The 20,303-nt window shown below is 37.9% G+C and overlaps 1 protein-coding gene across 1 annotated transcript in view; it reads left to right on the forward strand.

Annotated features, from left to right (window-relative positions):
* Positions 1-15,588, forward strand: part of DNAJB4 (DnaJ heat shock protein family (Hsp40) member B4) — a 28,621-nt gene extending 13,033 nt beyond the window's left edge. The window contains exons 2-4 of the mRNA XM_080348621.1: positions 6,519-6,801; positions 9,742-10,316; positions 11,888-15,588. Coding sequence (XP_080204747.1) covers positions 6,591-6,801; positions 9,742-10,316; positions 11,888-12,121 — 1,020 coding nt within the window. The 5' untranslated portion in view covers positions 6,519-6,590 and the 3' untranslated portion in view covers positions 12,122-15,588. The remainder of the gene's footprint in view (positions 1-6,518; positions 6,802-9,741; positions 10,317-11,887) is intronic.
* The last annotated feature ends 4,715 nt before the right edge of the window (positions 15,589-20,303 follow it).

Below are 20,303 nucleotides of genomic sequence, written 5' to 3' on the forward strand. Positions count from 1 at the left end.
ATGACTATACCTATTCCACTACATTTCCTCCATTTTAATCTGTGAACTAATCAAAAAGTCAACAAGACTTTTTAATGTAAGCTTTGAGTGTCAGTGGAATTGCATTAAATAGCCCTGTTGCATGTGCATCAGGAAATAAATTACAATGTATGTAGTACACAAAGTGGTAAATACTTCAAGGTGTGTTTCAATTTGAATCTCTTACAAGTAGTGTCTCAAAGACACAATATCTACAATATGAAAATAGAAAATAAATGTGCCTAGTAGCTCAAGTATGCTGTTTAACAAAGTTAGTGTCATTGTCTATTGTAGCTTTATGATTTCCTTATTTTTTGAAGTTTTTATGTGGTATTTCACTTTGTGTGATTATTTATTTAGATATAAAATCAGCCCCAAGGATCCTTATGTACAATGAACTTTTAACTTCTTTCATGGTAACAACATATTTCTGCAGAGAACTGAAATTAAAATTTGATAAATTGGGGTATGAAATGTGTGACTAAATGGACCTTTTCTTTTAGGGCCATTGAAGGATTAGAAAGAACTGTTATGCTCTGCAGGTTTAACTTTGCATTTTCTATTAGAGAGATATATATATAAATATATATATATAAAATATATGAACTATTGAGGCCTCTGTTGTAAACTCTAAAATTTATTTCTGTATTTGAGACCAGCTACTGAATATTTCTGTAGTGAAACTCTGTTTAATGAATTATTTGATGGGGTTTGCTTGTACAAGGTCCTGTTCACAGTCCAAAAGTATAAATGTAGCACAGTCAACAACTACATACAGTTAAAGATGGTGGAAAGAAAAGTCATTGTCAGAATTTTTTTCTCTGGGAAAATAATGGATGATCTTACAGGAAATTTTACTTTTGTGTAGGGATGTGCTTTCTTCAAAACCACTGTAGACAAATGACAGTTTATTCCATTCATTAATGTGGGTTTGCAAATATTATGATAGTTAATTGTGAAAGAGCTTTTTCTGGTTAGGGATTTGGCTCCTCTGCCTTGACATTTACATGCACATGTATATTTATAGTTGTGATCTGTCTGGAATTTGCCTTTGTGGTTTTGTTTGCTCTTTAACTTGTTCTGTGGTCTCCTCCTGTCTTTTTCAGTTTTGATTCTTAGGTTTAATAGGTGAGGAATACAGAAGAAATGGCTTAATTGAAAGGAAATAATGAACATTTTCATTCAACTACAGATACTTCAAAGAATAATAACGCTGTTCTGCTTAGAAGCTTTTCCTTAAAATAACATTATCCTGGTGCTAGTTATGATTGATCTGGAGTTTGAGTTCTGTGTAACTATTACTGTGAACATTTCCTTAGCTGTATCTTATTTCAATTGTTCTTATGAAGGCTTCTTTTAAAAAATGCAATTAATTCAAAGTTCATATAATTAATTTATTATTAATAGTATCGATGCAACTGTTTAAAAGACCTGGAAGTGACATGACCTTACTCCCCACTATTCTGCCCAACTTATGAAGCGTAGCACTTGTTCATATGTCTGTGAGTTAAATTATGGTTGTTCAGAGAGAATAACGGGAAAGATGCTTTAAAACACTAATTATTGCGCTGAAACTCAGATGGAATGCTGAATATGAGTAGTCGAACTCAGTCTCAGAAGTGAAGGTGAACTGTTGTAGGAACAATTTTCAGCTTCCTACTGTAAATTCTATAAACATTTTTAGGTTAAAAGAGGAAGTCTGGTATTACAGAAGTGAATGTCATTTTCTTCTTTCTGATCAAAGAACACACAAAATCTTCTGTAGGTAAGAGTGGGCAAGTTCTGTATGGTTTCCAAATATTATTCAGTCTTCCTGAGAATTAATAAAATATGTTAATAAATTGTCTATTTGGCTTTTGAATAATTTGTTACAGCTGAAGATGCACTGATTTTTTTTATTATTATTATTATTATTTTCTACCCAGTTAACTTTAAAAAGCTTAAACTGAAATTCCCATTTGATGTATTTGTTTTTGTAACTTGGACTGTAACAAATAACCCTGCTGGAAGGAAGCTCTGAACAAATACAGGCTGCTGACTTTCTCAGTGTGTAATGTGTACCTTAAGGTGGCTTAAAAGAACAGGAAGACACATCTGAGACTGCCTGGTTTGGCAGAAAATTGGTTTACAGAATTGACTATAAGCAAAAGCGTCATAGATACCATTTGATGCTACAGTGATGATAAAAAAATTCTTTCTCTGTCTCTGAAATGGAATGCAGCTGTTTTATTTGGAGACCTTGTAAACAAAGAAGTGATGATCTAGATAGTTCATCCATAACGTGATATATCATTCAGAGGAAGGGTGGTGTGGTAGAATGAGGAAGGCTTGAAGCCGTGACCGCTTTTCCCTGGGGACTTTGTTCCATTGACCAACCACCCTCATAGTGAAGTACCTTTTCCTCATGTTCAATCTGAACTTCCTCTGATGCAGCTTTATTCTGTTCTATTATGTCCTGTCGCTGGTCACCAGAGAGAGATCATCAGCACCTCCCTCTCCACTGCCCCTGCAGAGGAAGTTGTAGACTGTGATGAGGTCATCCCTCAGCCTTCTCCAAGCCGAACAAACCAAGTGACCTCAGCTGCTCCTCCTAAGTCTTGTCCTCAAGGCCTTTCACCATCTTATAATAGTTGCCTTCCTCTGGACACACTAATAGTTTGATGTCCTCCTTATATTGAGGCACCCAAAACTGCACACAGTAGTCGAGGTGGGACCACAGCAGTGCAGTGTAGAGGGGACAGCCACCTCCCTCAACCAGCTGGCTGTGTTGTGCTTGATGTACTCCAGGACACGTTTGGCCCTTTTGGCTCCCACCACACACTGTTGACTTATTAAACTTGCCATAAACCCAAACCCGCAATTCTCTTTCCCTGGGGCCAATCTCCAGCCTCTCATGCCTCAATTTGTATGTATAGCCAGGATTACCCTGTCCCAGGTAGGGAATCCAGCACTCACTCTTGTAAAATTTAATTTTGATGGTGATTGCTCAACACTCTAATCTACCCAGATCCCTCTATAAGACCTTTCCTACTGTATTGGAAGTGGAATCTTTTCACAGTTTAGAAGAGTTTGTTTTTTTTTTTTAAATACTTCTGCTTCTAGGTATTTATGGTAATGGAGAAGACTATAGCAGTAAAACGAAATATGTAGTTCCTTTTCTTAAAAGCTGTTTTGTTTTCTGTGCTTATTTGAAACAACTACAATGCCAGACATCCTTGTGGGGAATACATGAAGGATTTTCCTTTCTTTTGTTAGTAACTCTGAAGAGGAACATGGGATCAAGTAACAAAATGAGCAGTAAAGACTTGCAAAGATCAAATATTCAGAGTTCTAAAAATCTAGCAGCTGTGATTTAACTCTAATACTAGAAGTTTGGAGGATTCTAAAAACTTATCACACAAGATGGATTTCCCTGTCTGAAGAAGTGCTGGTGTGATCAGATGTACTCAAATGATCATTAGCATTGATCACTAGATGTTAATCTCATGGACACTAGTATTTTAATTTTTAAAAAGTATTCACTAATTCTAAGTTGTGTTTCTCCAATCTATTGCTCCAGTTATCCCATCAGCTATTAGAAGATATGAGATTCCAGACTGTAAATTAGTTCTGACATGAAGATTGCATGCAGGGTAGGAAGCAGAATTAATGTAGTCATTGCTGAACATTTCACTCAGAATCTTAAGTAATTTCATTTTTAGGGAATAACTTACCTAATTAGGGTATAACTTAATACTAATGCCAGAATAGCACATTCCCCTCTGTAGGGAGAGAAAAGATGCCTGAACACTTGCTCACTGTGATTGTCAGCAAAAATTCCATTGTGACTTCTTTGTTGTTACCAGAATTTCTCCTGTGACTTTTGACCATTTGAGAGGAAGAAACTTTTGATTTAAGAAGAAATCATGACTATTTGGTCTTTTAATGAAAACTGGGAAGTTAAATATTATGTTTCACAAAACAGGGCAGAAGAGGGGAGCGCTAAGCCTTGCTGATTTGCAGCTCCTGGAGTATTCTTTTAAGGTGTTTATTCTTTTGAGGTGTTTAATAAAATATTCGCGAATGGGAAATTTCTTTTACTTTGTTTTTTAAACTACCATATGCACTCTCTGCCACTTCAATCAATCAGCAGTTTTGAAAAATGTATTGAAAAATACAGTCCTGAAACTAGTCTGAGCTATTATTGCTCTTCTGACAGTTCTATTATATGGCAACACAGTGACATGAATATTACAGGGTCCTCCTCACACACTCACTGCTGGGAGTACTTCAAGGAATGTAAGTTATGGCCCAACCAGAGGTTGCTCAAACCCCATGCCATGGGAGCACAGCTGAGCATAGTAACTCCTTCTACTGCTAGTTTTGCAAGAGAATTTCAGGCTGCTCTAAGTCTTACTCTGTCAATAGTGATGAAGTTTGTTTGCTATTGTAGTGCAGAGTTATTGTAACTGCTGGATTTGGATTTGCAACTGTTTCGTGAGTGTGGTAAAGTTCCCCACTAAAACTTGTGTAAGTAGCTTCCTAGTCAGGGTTATTATAAATTTCACATGAAATCTACTGAAGTTGTGCTTTAATTCAAGCTATGTACCTACTGCTTTCAGAATTCTGTTGTGGAGAAAGTGCTAAATTTAGGACATGAGTCTACAAAAATTTGTCTTAAATACTAATAGGAAAATTTTAAAAGCAGCACTTTTAAAAGAAAGATTAAAAGGATGTTTACTAAAAGACTAGTGTTATTTCGTGTGGAGTTGAGCAACAATTTCCTTCTCCAGCTGTAAAGATAATTGATTCTGTAACCTTGTGGCTCCCAGTGTTCCAAAAATGCAAGTAAATTCTGGGAGACTTGGTGACAAGGAGAGCTGATTCCTTCTTTCAGCAGCCTCTGGCCAATGTGACATTTGAAATAAGAACTACGGGTACGCAGAAGTTCTTGCTTTCTCAAATATTGTGGTGAAATCGCATGCTTTTACTGTTCTGTCGTCATATTTCCCACCCCTATGCCAGGGGGAGTTTAAAAATAAAATATTTAAGCAAATTCTGGATATATTGAGAGAATCTGGTCAATTCTAGTGCAGAAATTGGAACAGATATGATGTGAGGAATAGGGGGATGACACAGGTGTGGTATTTATTTTTTTTAAAGTCTCTAATATTTTTCTGGTACTCCTTGATTAAGGAGAAACTTTCTGTCTCTTCTGATCAGCCCCCTTTGAAGTTAGAGCAGGTTCTGGAAAACAACTTCAAATATAATGTTTCCTGAATCAGCTGGTTAGTGTTTTCCTCTTGAGTTTGATGTTCCTTTGGCTGCTTGGTTAAACTTCACTATCACTAGGAGAAAGTCAATTGAATCTACAGGTGTCTTCATCCAGGTACCTTCTAGATATGACCAAAACTGGCATATTTTAATACTTTATTCCAGAGAGGAGCATTTTTCAATCTATACTAATCAGCCTTGAAGTTTATCACCATACTGACAAGTAAGGATAATTTCTTGACCTATAGCTCTTAGTCAAGAGCCAAAGGAAAGTATGCAGGCTGAAACTTCATACTATCCCTCTGCAGAGCATGAGAAATACTTCACTAGTAAAATTTGCACTATGTATTATAAAACATGTGTAGGAACCAGGTATTTTTCTGTTAGCTTTCATCTGATGAGATATTACTATTTGCTTGCTATGTTGCCATGCTTGTGTAACAGTCTTGATATTGCCTCTCATGTAGAAGGGGCGAGGGGGGAAACCCAGTTTCCTTTTGCTTTAATTGAGTGGCTTGAGTTGTGCATAACTGAGTGGTAATTTTTGCTCAGATTTGATTTGTTACTGCTCAATAGTACATGGCTGCAGTCAGCTGTGGTTGAGGGTGCCCTGATTTTTAAAGAAATGAAATTATGCTTTCTGAAACTTTGTATTAACTTGGCTGTAAAATACTATGTAGTCTTTGCTGGAAAGGGTACAAGTCCATGTTGGTATATTTGGAAAACAGTTACACATACAGCTGTCTCTATAGAAACTGAAGTAAAATGTTGTAGTTACTTTATAAGGGCTACTATGTTTCTGTTGGGGCAATTATGTTTTAGAGCTAACTGCCTTCAGCCCTGGTGGTGAAAGGTGTTGTATCGCACTATTAAACCTTTAAACTTTGTAATTGCTTGAGAAAGGGTCAAATAAAAGTTGAGCATTTTCTGCGTGCGTGCGCGCACGCATGCTTGTGTGTGAGAGTGAAAGCTGTGCCGACGGTTCAGCTGGGCAGTCAGGGAAGTGACGTCGTGTATTATTTGTCGTTCTAGAAAGAGCGGTGACACGTACTGTGGATGGGAGGACTTTAGAGTGGGGTGTGCCTTGTCCAGTGCGTATAATTATTTATAAATGAGCAACAGGGGAAGGAATGAAATACGGAGAAGCTGTCTCGTGTTTCTTTAATGTACCAGGGAGTGAGTTTGTTGATTTGTAACAGTTCTGTTTGTTTGAATTCCAAATTTGATTTTTATTTTTCCTTTTCTAGCATCTCGTTGCTAAGACACTGGACACTGCTTGCTTTATAGCAAGGAAGATCTGAATTCCTCCAACACTCAGGATGGGAAAGGATTATTATTCTATCCTGGGAATTGAAAAGGGTGCTTCTGATGAGGATATCAAAAAGGCTTACAGAAAACAAGCGCTTAAATGGCATCCAGATAAGAACAAATCTCCCCACGCAGAGGAAAAATTCAAAGAGATTGCAGAAGCCTATGAAGTGCTGAGTGATCCCAAAAAGAGAGACATTTATGATCAGTTTGGGGAGGAAGGTATGTATGTCTCTGTTACACTCTGATCAGTCACTTTCATTATGCTACTTGAAGCGAAATAAGTATAGATTATACACAAAAACATCGTGTTGATTTTTAGGCAATGTATTTGTGCTGCTTGGAAGCTTGACTCATCATCTTTTAAAATGTAAAATATATTGCACTGTTTTAATGCTGATCTAGTTTTAATTTCTTACTGTAATGTGTATGGGTTGTGTTTTTTGTTTGTTTATGGGGTTTGGTGTGTTTTTGTTAGTTGTTGTTGTTGTGTTTTGTTGTGTGGGGTTTTTTTAAACTACATATACCTAACAGGCAAAAAGTTACTGTATTGTAAATGTTTGTATTATCCATAAATAACTTTCTGGGATCTCTTACTGCTGTCTTCCTCTGTCCTAGCACTTGAGGTGCAGTTGAAAAGAGATGTATTCTTTTCTTAAATTTTTGCTAAATGGCAATCTGCTTGCTCTAGGTAGGACAGTCCTTCTGAGTAGAAGCCCAGGTGTCCAGTTTGTAGTTGGCCTTGGCTTCCTGCCTGGAAAGGAAAGAATTTGGCTGATGTCATGAAATACCAGAACAATTTTTTAGCTTTAATTGTAAACAGTGATAACATGCCAAGAGAATGAGGCCTCAGAAATGTCATATTTATCCTAAAATGGTTATCTGGAGAGGATGGCGCTTTTTTTTTATTTTTGACCCAACACAGTTTACAGTCTTATGATTGAGCAACAGAAAGTCATTAATGTCCTTCCCCTTAAATATACGGTACCAGAAATTCCTCATGGAATAATTGCTTCTGCTGTGACAAGTAGGTCCATTTACTTATGGCCATGGTTTTTACTAATATAAAGGAAGACACTTAAATAGCAGTATTTTGGGAAAAATTGTAGGTTCTAATGAATGCATGGTAAAATTTGGTCCTCTGTTATCTGTAGGACTTAATATAATTGTTAAATTCCATAAATTCATGTAGAAGACCTTCAGCTTCTACAGAGGATACAGGGTTTTTTGGTCTTTTATTCCTTTGCTTGTGTTCAAAGCTTTAGTGCTGTTACCGAAACCTTCTAGGAAGAAAGTGTTTTTGTGGGTACCAGAGACCTTGGTTGCCTCTTGGCTGTTTTGCCTTCTTACACTTCTGCCTCCTCACCCCCTGCCTTCTTTCTGTATATCATTATAAACCTATTTACTCTGTGGTCTCATTTACATAGAATCCTGTGCAGCAGCTCATCCTAACTACTTTCCCAAAATACCAGTTTAGTCACTTTTACCAAAGAGATTGAAGTAAAGCATATAAAGCAATGCAGCCTTTGGGACCGTAGTATTGCATAGTTGAAGGCAGAAGTTCAAAATGTAGATTTCCATTTATTTGGGGCATAATATTAAACCAAAGTACGAATTTTTAGAATGCTGAATCTGGAAATACCTCCTGATTCCTCAGTTGCTCTCTAAGCTCTGAGAGTATAACTCGTAGTTGTAAGGGAAAGGCGGGGGGTGGGGTGGAAGGAAGGAGGAAACCTCAGTGTTTCTACAGCCGGGAACTTGATGTACCTTCAATAATAACTTTTGGCTAGCTATTCCAGGAGGTGTCCTTCTGCTATCGCAGATTGGGTCCACTCATCTGCTTGTTTGACATTAGCAGTACTAGGACAGAAGGATGCACTAGATGTTGCCAAGTACTTTTAATATGGTCCTGGTATTGAGGTGGGGAAAGTGTTCTCATTCTGTTGTCTTACTTGATTAGTGTTGATAACCAGTATTAAGCTTATACGTGGAAGCTATGAAACACTGAGTCAAAGAAAGCCCCCCCAAGCTGTCAGATTTGGAGAAATGTATGCTTCATTAATGCATGCCTTCATGTTTGTATGGCTGTGGCAGTAGGATAGCAGTTGTAGTGCTGAGCTCCTGTGAGACTGGAAAAAAAAAACACAACCAAAAACCCAGAACATTGTAAGTTTAGAAATAAAAGTCTCTTAAGAAGACTTTCAGTCTTCTGTCTTAAAGATCTGAGAAGGTATCCTGGAATGGTCAGTGCAGGAGAGCACTATTATGAGGAAATATTGAGAAGGAGCCTATTGGGAAAGAGGCGTTTAAGAAAATAGATTTTAGCTGGGTTTGGAATGAGAGGGCAAGAAGTTAAAGGGACTGTCCAGTGAGAATTGTAAGGAAGAAATGAAATATAGATCTGTCCTTGTGGAAGGTAGAAGAAAAAGAACAAATATGAGAGAACAGTCTGATATTTTATTTTTTTTCCCCCGTACAGACCTGGTGACAGCATATACAAGATTTTTGTGCCCAAATAGGTCTTAGGAACTTCCAGGCTATTTGCATTTGTAGCTGGATTGAAGAAAGTTCCCAGGTTTCTCACCTATTTTATATCACAGGAACACAAGATGTGATAAGTTTGGGATTCTGAATTTAACGTTAAGGAAGCATATGGCTGCTTGGCTATTGGCATATTACCTTTTACTCAAACTGAATTGCAGGAAAACAGAGAGAAAGCTAATTAACACGGGGTTAAAGTTATGTATGGAGACTATGGAAAATGTTGCATATGATACTGCATAACTTTCCTCAGAAGTGATCTTGAAGAGGGATGCAACTCCCAACAGGCTTTGCAGAACAAGAAAAGATCAAGTCAGGCAGAGCTGTCTGCTGTTTTAAAATGCTAATTCTTGGAATAACTGGCTTCAATCATATGAAATAAAATTGAGGGTGTCAGAATACTTGTTCTTCTAAATAAAGAAGAGCTTCAGAAACATTGTTGCTGTTCAAGCTATTGATTTGCTAGTTGGTACTGCATGGTCTGATGCTGAGTTCTCATTGAAAAGAGGACCTTTCACTCTACTGCAAAGACCTTGTCAGCTCACCGGTTCTAGTATCATTACACAATAGGAAGGCTTATGCTAATACTTGTTTATAACCTTGCTTATTTGTCTTATTTAGGTCTGAAAGGAGGAGCTGGAGGACCTGATGGACAGGGTGGTACCTTCCGGTACTCCTTCCATGGCGACCCACATGCTACATTTGCAGCTTTCTTTGGTGGCACAAATCCTTTTGAGATCTTCTTTGGAAGGCGGATGCCTGGTGGCAGAGACACTGAAGACATGGAGGTGGATGGTGATCCATTTGGATCCTTCACTAGTTTTAGTATGAATGGTTTTCCTAGGGAAAGGAATACAGTTGGTAGCCAGTTACGTCGTAAACAAGATCCCCCTGTAATCCATGAACTTAAAGTGTCATTGGAAGAGATTTATCATGGCTGCACAAAAAGGATGAGGATTTCACGTAAAAGGCTTAACCCAGATGGCAGAAGTGTCCGAACAGAGGACAAAATTCTTACTATTGAGATAAAAAGAGGGTGGAAAGAAGGCACCAAAATCACTTTTCCAAAAGAAGGTGATGAAACACCCAACACAATTCCAGCTGATATTGTTTTTATCATCAAAGATAAACCTCACTCTCACTTCAAGAGAGATGGATCAAATATTATCTATCCTGTTAAGATCAGTTTAAGGGAGGTAAGTTTTGCTTTTGGTAGAACTTGTAAGTGTTGAAACTTGTTACAATATGATAGAATGGCTAGCTGCACAAGCTGTATGGCAGCAGTAAAGTTTCATTTTCTTTAAATAGAGTTTCTCTAGTGTAAAGTCAAATTGTAGCTTATTTATAGTGGAAGGATTAGATTTTTCATATAAATGGAGTATTATTTAAAGCTGTTTATTACAGAGGTGAAAGAGAATAAGAGTGGAAGGGTAAGAGTAAAGATTGTTAGATCTTAAATCTTCATACTTTATCTTTGTAGCTAAATATATATGGGCTGAAGTAACAAATACAAATACCATTAACAAATGCATCCAGTATAGTGTGCTCCTTACTGCTTTGATATGATTGCTACTTCTGTAAGACAAAGTAGAAGTGTCTTAAATATTTTCACTGCAAATAAATTCTAAGTCTGCCTTTTTCAAAGTACATAGAGATTGATTTCATGAGGATAAAATATTGTGAACAGGTGTTATAGTAGCTATATATAACAACAAAAGTGGTATAGCTTTTAAAAATTCTGTTCCAAGTCAAAACATATTGCCTTTCAAAAGGAAAAATCAGAAAGACAGCTGAGCAGAGTTCTTAAGAGTCTGAAGCTTTACATAATCATAATATGAAATACAATGTAGCTGTGTGGGGAGTGTCTTTTTTCTTTTCAAGTAGCATTAGGTAGATAAATAAACTCTTGCTTGCATTGTAGGCTCTTTGTGTACATTATGAACTCTCTTCTTAACATATTCTTAACTAAAAATACACCTGAATTGAGATAAAGTGCCCCAAATATAGGATCAAGGAGGGAGAAAAGACTATTTAATGTTGATGTGGGTAATATAGTTCCTTGATAGATAAAAGCCTATTTAGGCTTATTGCATTGTTATATAAATTGGACATTATCAGTATAGACTAAGTGTGCTGAATCAGATTAAGCTGGAGGAATCAAAATGTTATTATCAAAGATCCTCTTAATGAAAATAAACTGTTGGATAAAGCAGAAGATCTGTAATGTTTTAATTTTGATGCACTAAAATAGCTGTTTGTTTTTATCTGAACATCACAAATATTCACCTAAGACAGCTGTGAAATTGATATGCCTCTGCTTATAGATACTTCAGTGCTGTTCTGAAATCTGAAACAATATAGGTAGACAGGGTAATAGAGTAAACCCCTGTGCAATGTAAGCAAACGAAAAATGGAAGGGGACTCTATATTTCCAATGGAAACTGAGAAGCTGGGCATCTCTAGAGGAGCATGAGTGAAGAGTTCATTCTGTGCTCAACTACCTTATTATTTGGCCAAGTTTTTGAAGGATATATAAGCTCAATTACCTTTCAGTGCACAAGACTGGAAAATTCGATGATATTCAATGACAAATTGAAGCCTTCCCTTTTTAGGAGAGGAACACTGTATTTGAATTATTACATCCCAGTAATGTACAGTGGAAATACTGTTTAGAATGCTAGTCTTTTTCTAAATGATCCAAATTCAGTTGTAGTTACAAATCAAATTCTAACCAATTTTCTTTTCTGATTATATGATTTTTCTTTAGGCTTTGTGTGGCAGCTCTATCAATGTGCCAACAATAGAAGGAAGAACCATACCCATGACAGTAAATGAAGTTGTGAAGCCTGGGATGAGAAGAAGAATTATAGGATATGGTTTGCCATTTCCCAAAAATCCTGACCAACGTGGAGACTTAATTATAGAGTTTGAAGTAATTTTCCCTGATAACATTTCTCCAGCATCAAAAGAAGTACTTAGGCGAAATCTTCCAGTTTCATAAAATGAAGACTGTGTATCACAACTGTTTAAATAGGACACTGGAAATGCAGAAGGACTGGCAAGTCTGTGCTTTAAAAGTGCAATCTGTAACAACTAGTGGAATATTTGTTTTTTTGTTTTGTGGGATGGGGGGGAAATACTGTAATGCTGCATGAGAAGAAAAGAGTTAAGTACAAGTCATACAGGTGACTTCTGCAGTAAAATTTACAGGGAAAACTACTCATTTTATTTTACATCTTCCTAATCAGAAAAGTTTATTCATTATTTTGCCTAATGTAAAATGTAGTCAGTTTTTACTAAGTCAGTGCATATTTCTTATACAGTACTTGGGCCTCCAAGTACTTTGTTTCTTCTATCCCTATCATATCTATAGCATTACTTATTTATACGGAAATTGGAGATAGTAATAGAAATACACAAATGTATAAATATTTTAAAGAGCAAAACATGAAATACATTGTTTTGGTATGTTGCCTTCCACTGCACAAAGCATAAGCATAGGGAAAACTAGCTTGGACTCCTGAATTGGTCCCCAGTGCAATTAAAGCATTTTCTTTATTGCCCCAGAATCTATCAGGACTGCATTGCTAGTCTAGCAGAGGGCATGTGGCTTGAGGAGCTAGAGTAGCCATTTGCTATGGGATAGTTCCTCAGCCTTCAGGGAGAACAGAAAGAAGGATTCTACAAATAGAGAAACAGCAAATGGTGGGCCTACTGTCATACGGGGCAGGGAAACTGGTGACAAATGACATGGAGAAATGCCTTCTTTGCATCAGTCTCTACTAATAAAACAAGCCTTCAGGAATTCCAGGCCCCTGAAACCAGAAGGGAAGTCTGGAACCTCAGCAGTGGAGGACCAGATAAGGGTGCACCCCTAGTGCTGAGGAAGCCGGCTAATGCCATTGCAAGGCCACTATTAATTTTATCTTTGAATGGTCATGGAGATGAGATGTTCTGGTAGACTGGAAAAGAGCAAATATCCCTCCTATCTTGAAGAAGAAAAAGAAGAAAGGTTTGAGGAGCTACAGGCCAGTCAGCTTCCCCTCAGTCTTTGGGAAGGCGATGGAAAAAAATCTTCCTGGGAAGCATTTCCAAACACAGGAAGGACAAGGTGATCAGCAGCAGTCAGCATAGATTTACAAAGGGGAAATAGTGCTTGACCAACCTCATTGCGTTCTGCAGTGAGGTGACTAGCTCTGTGGGTGACAGTAGAACAGCCATGTTGTTTAGCTTGACCGTAGTAGATTGCTGAAGTACAGGTTAGATAAGTGGAAAGTGAGGTCAGTTAAAAAGTCCCCAAATGAGGGGGCATGGGGAGGGGTATAATCAGTGGCACAAAGTCCAGTTGTAGGCAAGTCAGTAGTGGTGTACCCTAGGGCTCAATACTGGGGCCAGTGCTATTCAATATCTTCCTTAATGACCTGGATTATGGGATGGAGTGCATCGTCAGCAAGTTTGTGAATCATTTGGTAACACCACATGATGTACCGCCTTTTGAAGGGACCTCAATAGAGTGGAGAATTGGACAGAGGATTCTCACAAAGTTCAGCAAGGGGGAATGCAAAGTCCTGCTCCCTGAGGAGCAACTCACTACTTATAAATACCTGATGGGAAGGAACGAAGACAGGGGAGCCAAGACCTTCTCAGCAGCTCTCAGTGACAGGACTAAGTGGCAGTGGACACAAACTAAAACACAGGGGATTCCATCTGAACAGGAGGAAACACCTTTTTACTGTGAAGGCTGGTCAAACACCACAACAGGTTTCCCAGAGAGGTTGAGAAGTCACCATTCCTGGAGATACTCAAAACCTGACTAGACATTGGCCTGAGCAGTCTCCTGTACCTGACCATGTTTGAGCAGGAGTGTTAAGACTACACGATCCCAAAGAGATTCCTTCCAACCTAAATGATTCTGTGAGCTTGGACTTTGCGCTTCTCCCTAGAAAGTGCTATGGGCTGTGTTCTGCAAACGAGGCTTAGCTCAAAGATGGGTGGTACTGATGTGACAGCTTAAAACCCTAGGGAGTAGATCTATGCTTGAGTGGAAGGGTGCACATGAACACTGTAACAGCTTTTGTCTAGTGCAGGTGTTTAAAGATCATGCCAATCTCAAGTATTCATTGTTTTCAAAGGCTGAACTTTACTCTTATGAAGAAGAAGGAAAAGCCCAGGTCCTAGCTAAAGGAAAGTTTCCTTAAGACACAAAATGGGATAGGGGTTGCCCATAAACTTTCATATGCTTGAATTGAGTCTTTTTTGAACACAAATATGAGTTATTTGTCTTTTAGAGTTAAAAGGTGCATAGGAAAATGGAGAGCCCTCTAATAGTCTAGTTTTATAATACAGTAATAGGGCTGGTTCCCTTGATTGCAGCATGATTTCGGTGAAAGAAATGCTTTGCAGGTGTGCTTTATTACTTGAGTTTAAAAACATAATACAGTGCTCTAACTACATTTCAGAGTTTTTCATTTTGTTTTCCTAAGAAAATATGTAAGATTTGCTGTCAGCCTTTTGCCTGTGGAAATTTAATAGTTACCTGCTCTGTTAGGTAGCTTAAGAAGTAGCAGTGTTATCTTCATATATGTGATTTTCTGCAGTAAACAATATGGAATTTGGGATTTAATTTACGGTAACTTTCTAATGAGCACAAGAAGAATCCCATTTCTGTTACTCAAAGGAATAGAACTTCTGGGAGATACTGTTTGAGTAAGTTTTTCAACTGTAGATCTCTTTCATACACTGTCAATTGTAGTCATAAATCTACAAGGAACTAAACAATTGCTGGGGCAGTATCAGAAAATGAAAAAAATTGCTGCTTACTGCTTATGCTTATTGTTAACACTATATATTGTTCAAAAAATTCCCATTTCAGTATGTTCTGTATTGCATTTCTTATGTGGTTTTTAAGTAAAAAGTGCAAAGTTGGTTTTTAGCTTTCTCTTATCTTTTGTTATGATGGCAGATGCTATAATCTACATGACTTCAAAAACGTATCATCCTTAAAATACCTGTTAGTTTAAAAGCTAATGGAATTGAGCATTTTGTAATCCAGAATCTTGTAACCATAGTCCAACTTGTTTAAAAAAAAAATATGGCAACTAGGTCTATTTTTTGTAACCATCTTCAGGTGAGAGGAATAGTGTTAAATTGAGGAATTGCAGTATCTTGTGTATTTAGAGGTGTGTATATATATATATATGTATAGCAAACTAAACTTTTCCAACTGTTTTCATGTTCAAAATGCAGAACTATAGGACTGGTATGAATGCTTGTATTTTCTTACGGAGAGGTAACAGAGTATATGTTTCAGAAAATAGCATGTGGAATTACTTCAAAATATGAGGGAGCATTAACATCTGTCTAATCCAGGATTCGCAAAAAAGAATATTTTTCTAATCAAAAATGTGCGTCAAAACTATGTTTTAAAAACCACTTTATTATTTAATAAAGGCTGTTTGGGAGAAGGAAGCAGATACTCAGTCACCTCCTATATCTCTACTGAAATACATGGAAATAAAACAGACGTTCATGAAGTTGGGATAAGAAGGATATTTTGCTCTCCTGAAGGTTGCTTAGGTGCTATAGAAACTAGAAGTCATTTGGTGGAGGAGTTAACAAGGCTATGAAAACCTGTATTGCTAAAGAACCTTTTTTAGTCTCCCCAATGTCAAGCTTTAGGATAACCTCAAGCTGTTGGAAGAGTAAGGCAAGCCACGTTATAACTGTTTCTCCTTTCTGCCATGCGGTGGTACTCTGCTTTTGAGCAGGCTTTCTGATGTCAAGAGGGTATTACTATTCCACTCTTCCCCTCAGCCTTTTTTGTGTTATCTGTGCTGAAAACTTCATGAAGCCTGTTTGTGGTGTGTTGAACAGATGTTGTGGTTTTGGGTGGGTTTTGAGTCCTGACTCGTTTACTTTATTATGGAAGTAACAGACACTCTAACTGGGGTTTGGTCTCCAGTGTTGTTCTTACCACCTTTATCCTGTCTGTACTCACTTCCATTTACCCTTTGTAGGGTGGAAGCTTTATCTTCATTTGTATGTCCTTTTCCTAGTACTCACCCCTAATCTCAGTATGACCTGCAGTCCAAGCGTCACAAGCAGTGCTGAAGTTGTGTGATATGTATCATGATGATAATCAAATGAGAGTATCAGTGTTCTAATTCTCACATGTGGTAGTTCTAGTATTTTTAGTAAATGCTCAGAACCAGTATCCATGTCTGATTGTCAAAAATCCAAGCACGGGGGGGGAAGTGTCCCTTAGCTGGATGCATAGTGCAGTAAATGAATCCAGCTTTGGGACTGGTTGTACCTTCAATGCTGAAGAGCCAGAACATGGGTGAAGAAAAGGTATATGGCTGGCTTGGCTTAATTTGAAGACTCTGGTTGAGCTGTGCACAGGTATCAGTGTGCCATGAAATTCTCAACCTTGTATAGTTGTGCTTCGAGCCTGGAGGAGACCATTGTCTTGACTGGATAATGTGCTATTAGTTGTGAATTATTTTTGTTGGAGGGCCTGTTCCAAAAGAAATTAGCAGCCTGGAGGGGGCTTGTATTTGGCCAAGAATCAGCTCTACTTCTTCGTAGGTGCCACTAGCCCTATGTTTGCATAAACTAAACCTGCTATATTAATGAGTCATGCTTTGTGTTAATTTATTGAATATACTGGGTGTAACTGGCTGGTATTTAGTTTTTGTTGAGAGAAGAAAATGACAGTGGTTTCCAAACCTTATTTTCCTTGGCCTTTAGTTAAAGCTCTATGATCCTCAACATACTTTCTTTGTTTTAAAAAAAAAGTATTATTCTTGGCCTATAATCCTTGAGTCTTTCAAAGTATTTTAGTCCTAGAAAACCCACCAAATCTTTAAGCCCTTGAGATGCTTGTGCCACTCCCCAATGACTTGGTTTCTCTAATGTGATGATGCATTCTTGAATTGTGACTACAGGAGCTGTATATCTGGATGCTACTGAGCTAAAGGAGTGAAGTCCGTAGCCCTGGTAAAGGGCTTTGCTCTATTCATGGACAGCTGACTGATTTTAAAAAGTACTAGTCTGCTTAATTGTCAGGTCTCTCATCCTGTCGCGACAGATGGTGTTATTTCACCACTTGTCGCTTACATACTTTATGACTACTTGTGTGTCTGGCTGACAGGATTATCCAGTAGCAAGTACTTTATAGGCAGGGGTTTGGGAGAATAGCATGCGTGACTGGATGGTATCTGTAGTATCAGCTGACAGAAAAAGTGGAATGCACAATGGAAGGGAAAGACACTAAACTCAGGTGAATGGAGAAGAACAGAAGAATGTGAAGATCTGGTCAGCCTTGCATTTGAAAAGCACTCCCTGGCGGATCCCTGACTTCAACAGCATCAGTCCCATAGAGATCCACTTTCAGAGCTCTGAGTCGTAGTGGTTGTGGCAGCTCTCATGCTGACAGGTTCTCCTGGTCCCCTTTATTAGTTTATATGGTTAATGAAGCTTTTAAGAAGGTCCAGAGGGGTGACTAGACAACCAACAGCTCATGAACTGAAGTCAGTAAAATAAATAAATGCACTCCATTCCTTTCTAGTGTGTGCATCTCATTAGTCTGACTCATTGGTAACACACTTTAGGGATACAACAGGTTTTATCTTAGCAGTGAAATTTACTATGATTCAGGGTGAAATTCTGTGCACTTGAATTCATATGCTAGACCTAAAAAATATGGGACATGGACATGCTGCGTTAATACCAATAAGAGACAATTTTCCTTTTCCAGTCAGTAAATACTAGTCCTCCTTTGCAGAAGACATCAATAGTTCTTACTATATTGCTTATTGAACAAATCCTATAGAACCTGGCTATTAATATTTCCACTTACTGTTTGGCATGTGAACTGGACAAATGACGGTGCTAACCTCACACAGCACAGGATCTCAGCTCTTCATTTCTCACATTGCTCAGCAATGGGCTATTCGATGGCACAATTTGTTTCCTTCTGGCTCCTCCAGTTAATTGTTGTGTTACGTAAAGAGTGCAAGTAGAGGCTTACTGTTGCTCCCCTTGGGTCTAGAAGGTATAACTGTCCTGTGCTTGTTTGGTTCCCCTGGAATTAGTGGCTCACCCAAGGGAGGAGCTGTACAACAATCTTGTTAGTCATTCCTGATTGCTGTATCAAAGGCAAATCAGTGTCTCCACACTCCTGCTGCCCTAGAGAATTAAAAAAAGAAAAGAAAATCCACCCAGCCAGCTCCTGAAATACTATATAGCATTTCCCTGAGTAAGTACTTTACGGCATGCTCCAAAAAAGTGTCTCAACTGCTTTTTATATCCAAAGAAAAGTTGATATGCTGAGGTCAACAAGAAGCAGCCCTTCCCAGAAAAGCTGTGACCAAGCGTAAAAAGGATCTAGAACCACTTCAGAGAGCAATCCAGGAAAACCAGGTATTTTTATTTTCCTCATATGCCAACAAACTGATTTTAACAGTAACAGGAAGCGGGATAAAAATCCCTGCGATCTCCTTCTGCTTCCTATCAAGTCACGATTCCAAAATTGAAGTCACTGTGCAAAGTGAGTTGTATTGCTGCTGCATGGACTTCCAGCGGATGGTTTTACTGGTCGATGTTTTTCATGTGTCAAAGCCAAAATACAAACACTTAATGTAGTATAGACAGATGCTCAGAAGATCAGTAAGTCTTGGTAAAGGAGTTTGGCCCTTCCTGTCACAACCAGTCCTACTGGAACTCCTGTCTTAAAATAGAGGAGGAAATACAGTCTTATTGAAAGCCCCTGTTCTCAGTATCCTTTAAGGATTTAAAAAAGTTAAAACGTTTGTGCGAAGTTCTATCAATTAAATGCTATCATAGATACTTACAAACACCAGCTATGTTTCTTCTCAGCCTTATTTTGATTAGACTAAACAAGGTAAGATCCACAAGTATCTTACGTTCTTTGTTCTCTGGTCATACTAGTAATTCTTTTAAGTAGTTGCTTCATTTGGAACATAGATGACCAGACAGATATAATATGCTGCAGGTAAGAACTGCCTAAGTCACATATATATATATATATATGTATATAGAATTTGTAGTTAAACAATTTTGTATACTTCTGGTTTGCAACGTGGCATTTCCCATCCAGTAATAGGACTCTGTTCTGTTCAACATACTTGCTCCACAAACTTGATGGGTATTGCATTCTTACATCCTAAGTACTGAGGCTGGGAAACTGAAGAATGTGCTAAATTACAGTGCACAATATTCTAATAGGATAAAAGGACTGAAACTTTTTGTTTTAGTACGGGGTTTATTTTCCTTTCTAAAACCAAGGCTGATAATAGATTATTAACATTGTTATTGAAATTATTAACTCTGACAATGTCACTTACCAAAAGTGAGATTTAAGTAATTTTTGGATCCTAACTCTCCTGAATTGCTGGCGGCTTACTTGGATTCATGATGTGGTTGTGATGTGCATTAATTAATGTCATCAGATATTTCCCTGCTGGGTGCACATTCAAGGAAGCCTGAGAGCAGCACTGATTGTGTTATAGTTGTGTCCATTACAGGCTTTTATTCTTTGAGGTTCTTGGCAGCCTGGCTCATTTCTAGCTCTACAGATCACTCAGCCAAGACTCTGTTATGCTGGTTAAATCTAAATGGTTGAAACTGCTAATCCATGATCAGAGCAATATTAATAAGTAGCATTAGCAGCTTAGGAAAAAAATAAGTACCTGTAGCAGCAATGGACAGGTGGAACCGAGTGGTGAACACTTCTTTATGCTTTCTTGCCAAAGCTGGGGCTGGTAATGACAATTTTGTGTAGATAGTATTCTAGGTTGAGCTTTCGAGAGTAATTTAGCGTACATGCAGTGTTATTTTTCTCCAATTTACGACAACAAAGGTTTAATTTCACCTGTTACATCATGTAAATAATGGTAGCATATACATGCTCCATACTGTTTGTATTAAACAGTACGATGTGATCTTCAGTTTATTCAGTCAGCTCTGTTGGTTTAATAGTTTGTTTCTATAGTTAAAAGCTGATGCTTTTCTGCCAAGCTGTAAGTAGGATCAGCATTAGTTCTTGTACAACCCCAGCTGTCTCTTTCCACCCATCTCCAAATGAAACATGGAAATGTTGACACTTTTACTGAAGGTTTTGAAACAGATGTTTAAATTAGGGCTATGTTACTGTTCATGAG

This window comes from Nesoenas mayeri (assembly GCF_963082525.1).
Source record: "Nesoenas mayeri genome assembly, chromosome: 8".
NCBI classification, from domain to species: Eukaryota; Metazoa; Chordata; class Aves; order Columbiformes; family Columbidae; genus Nesoenas; species Nesoenas mayeri.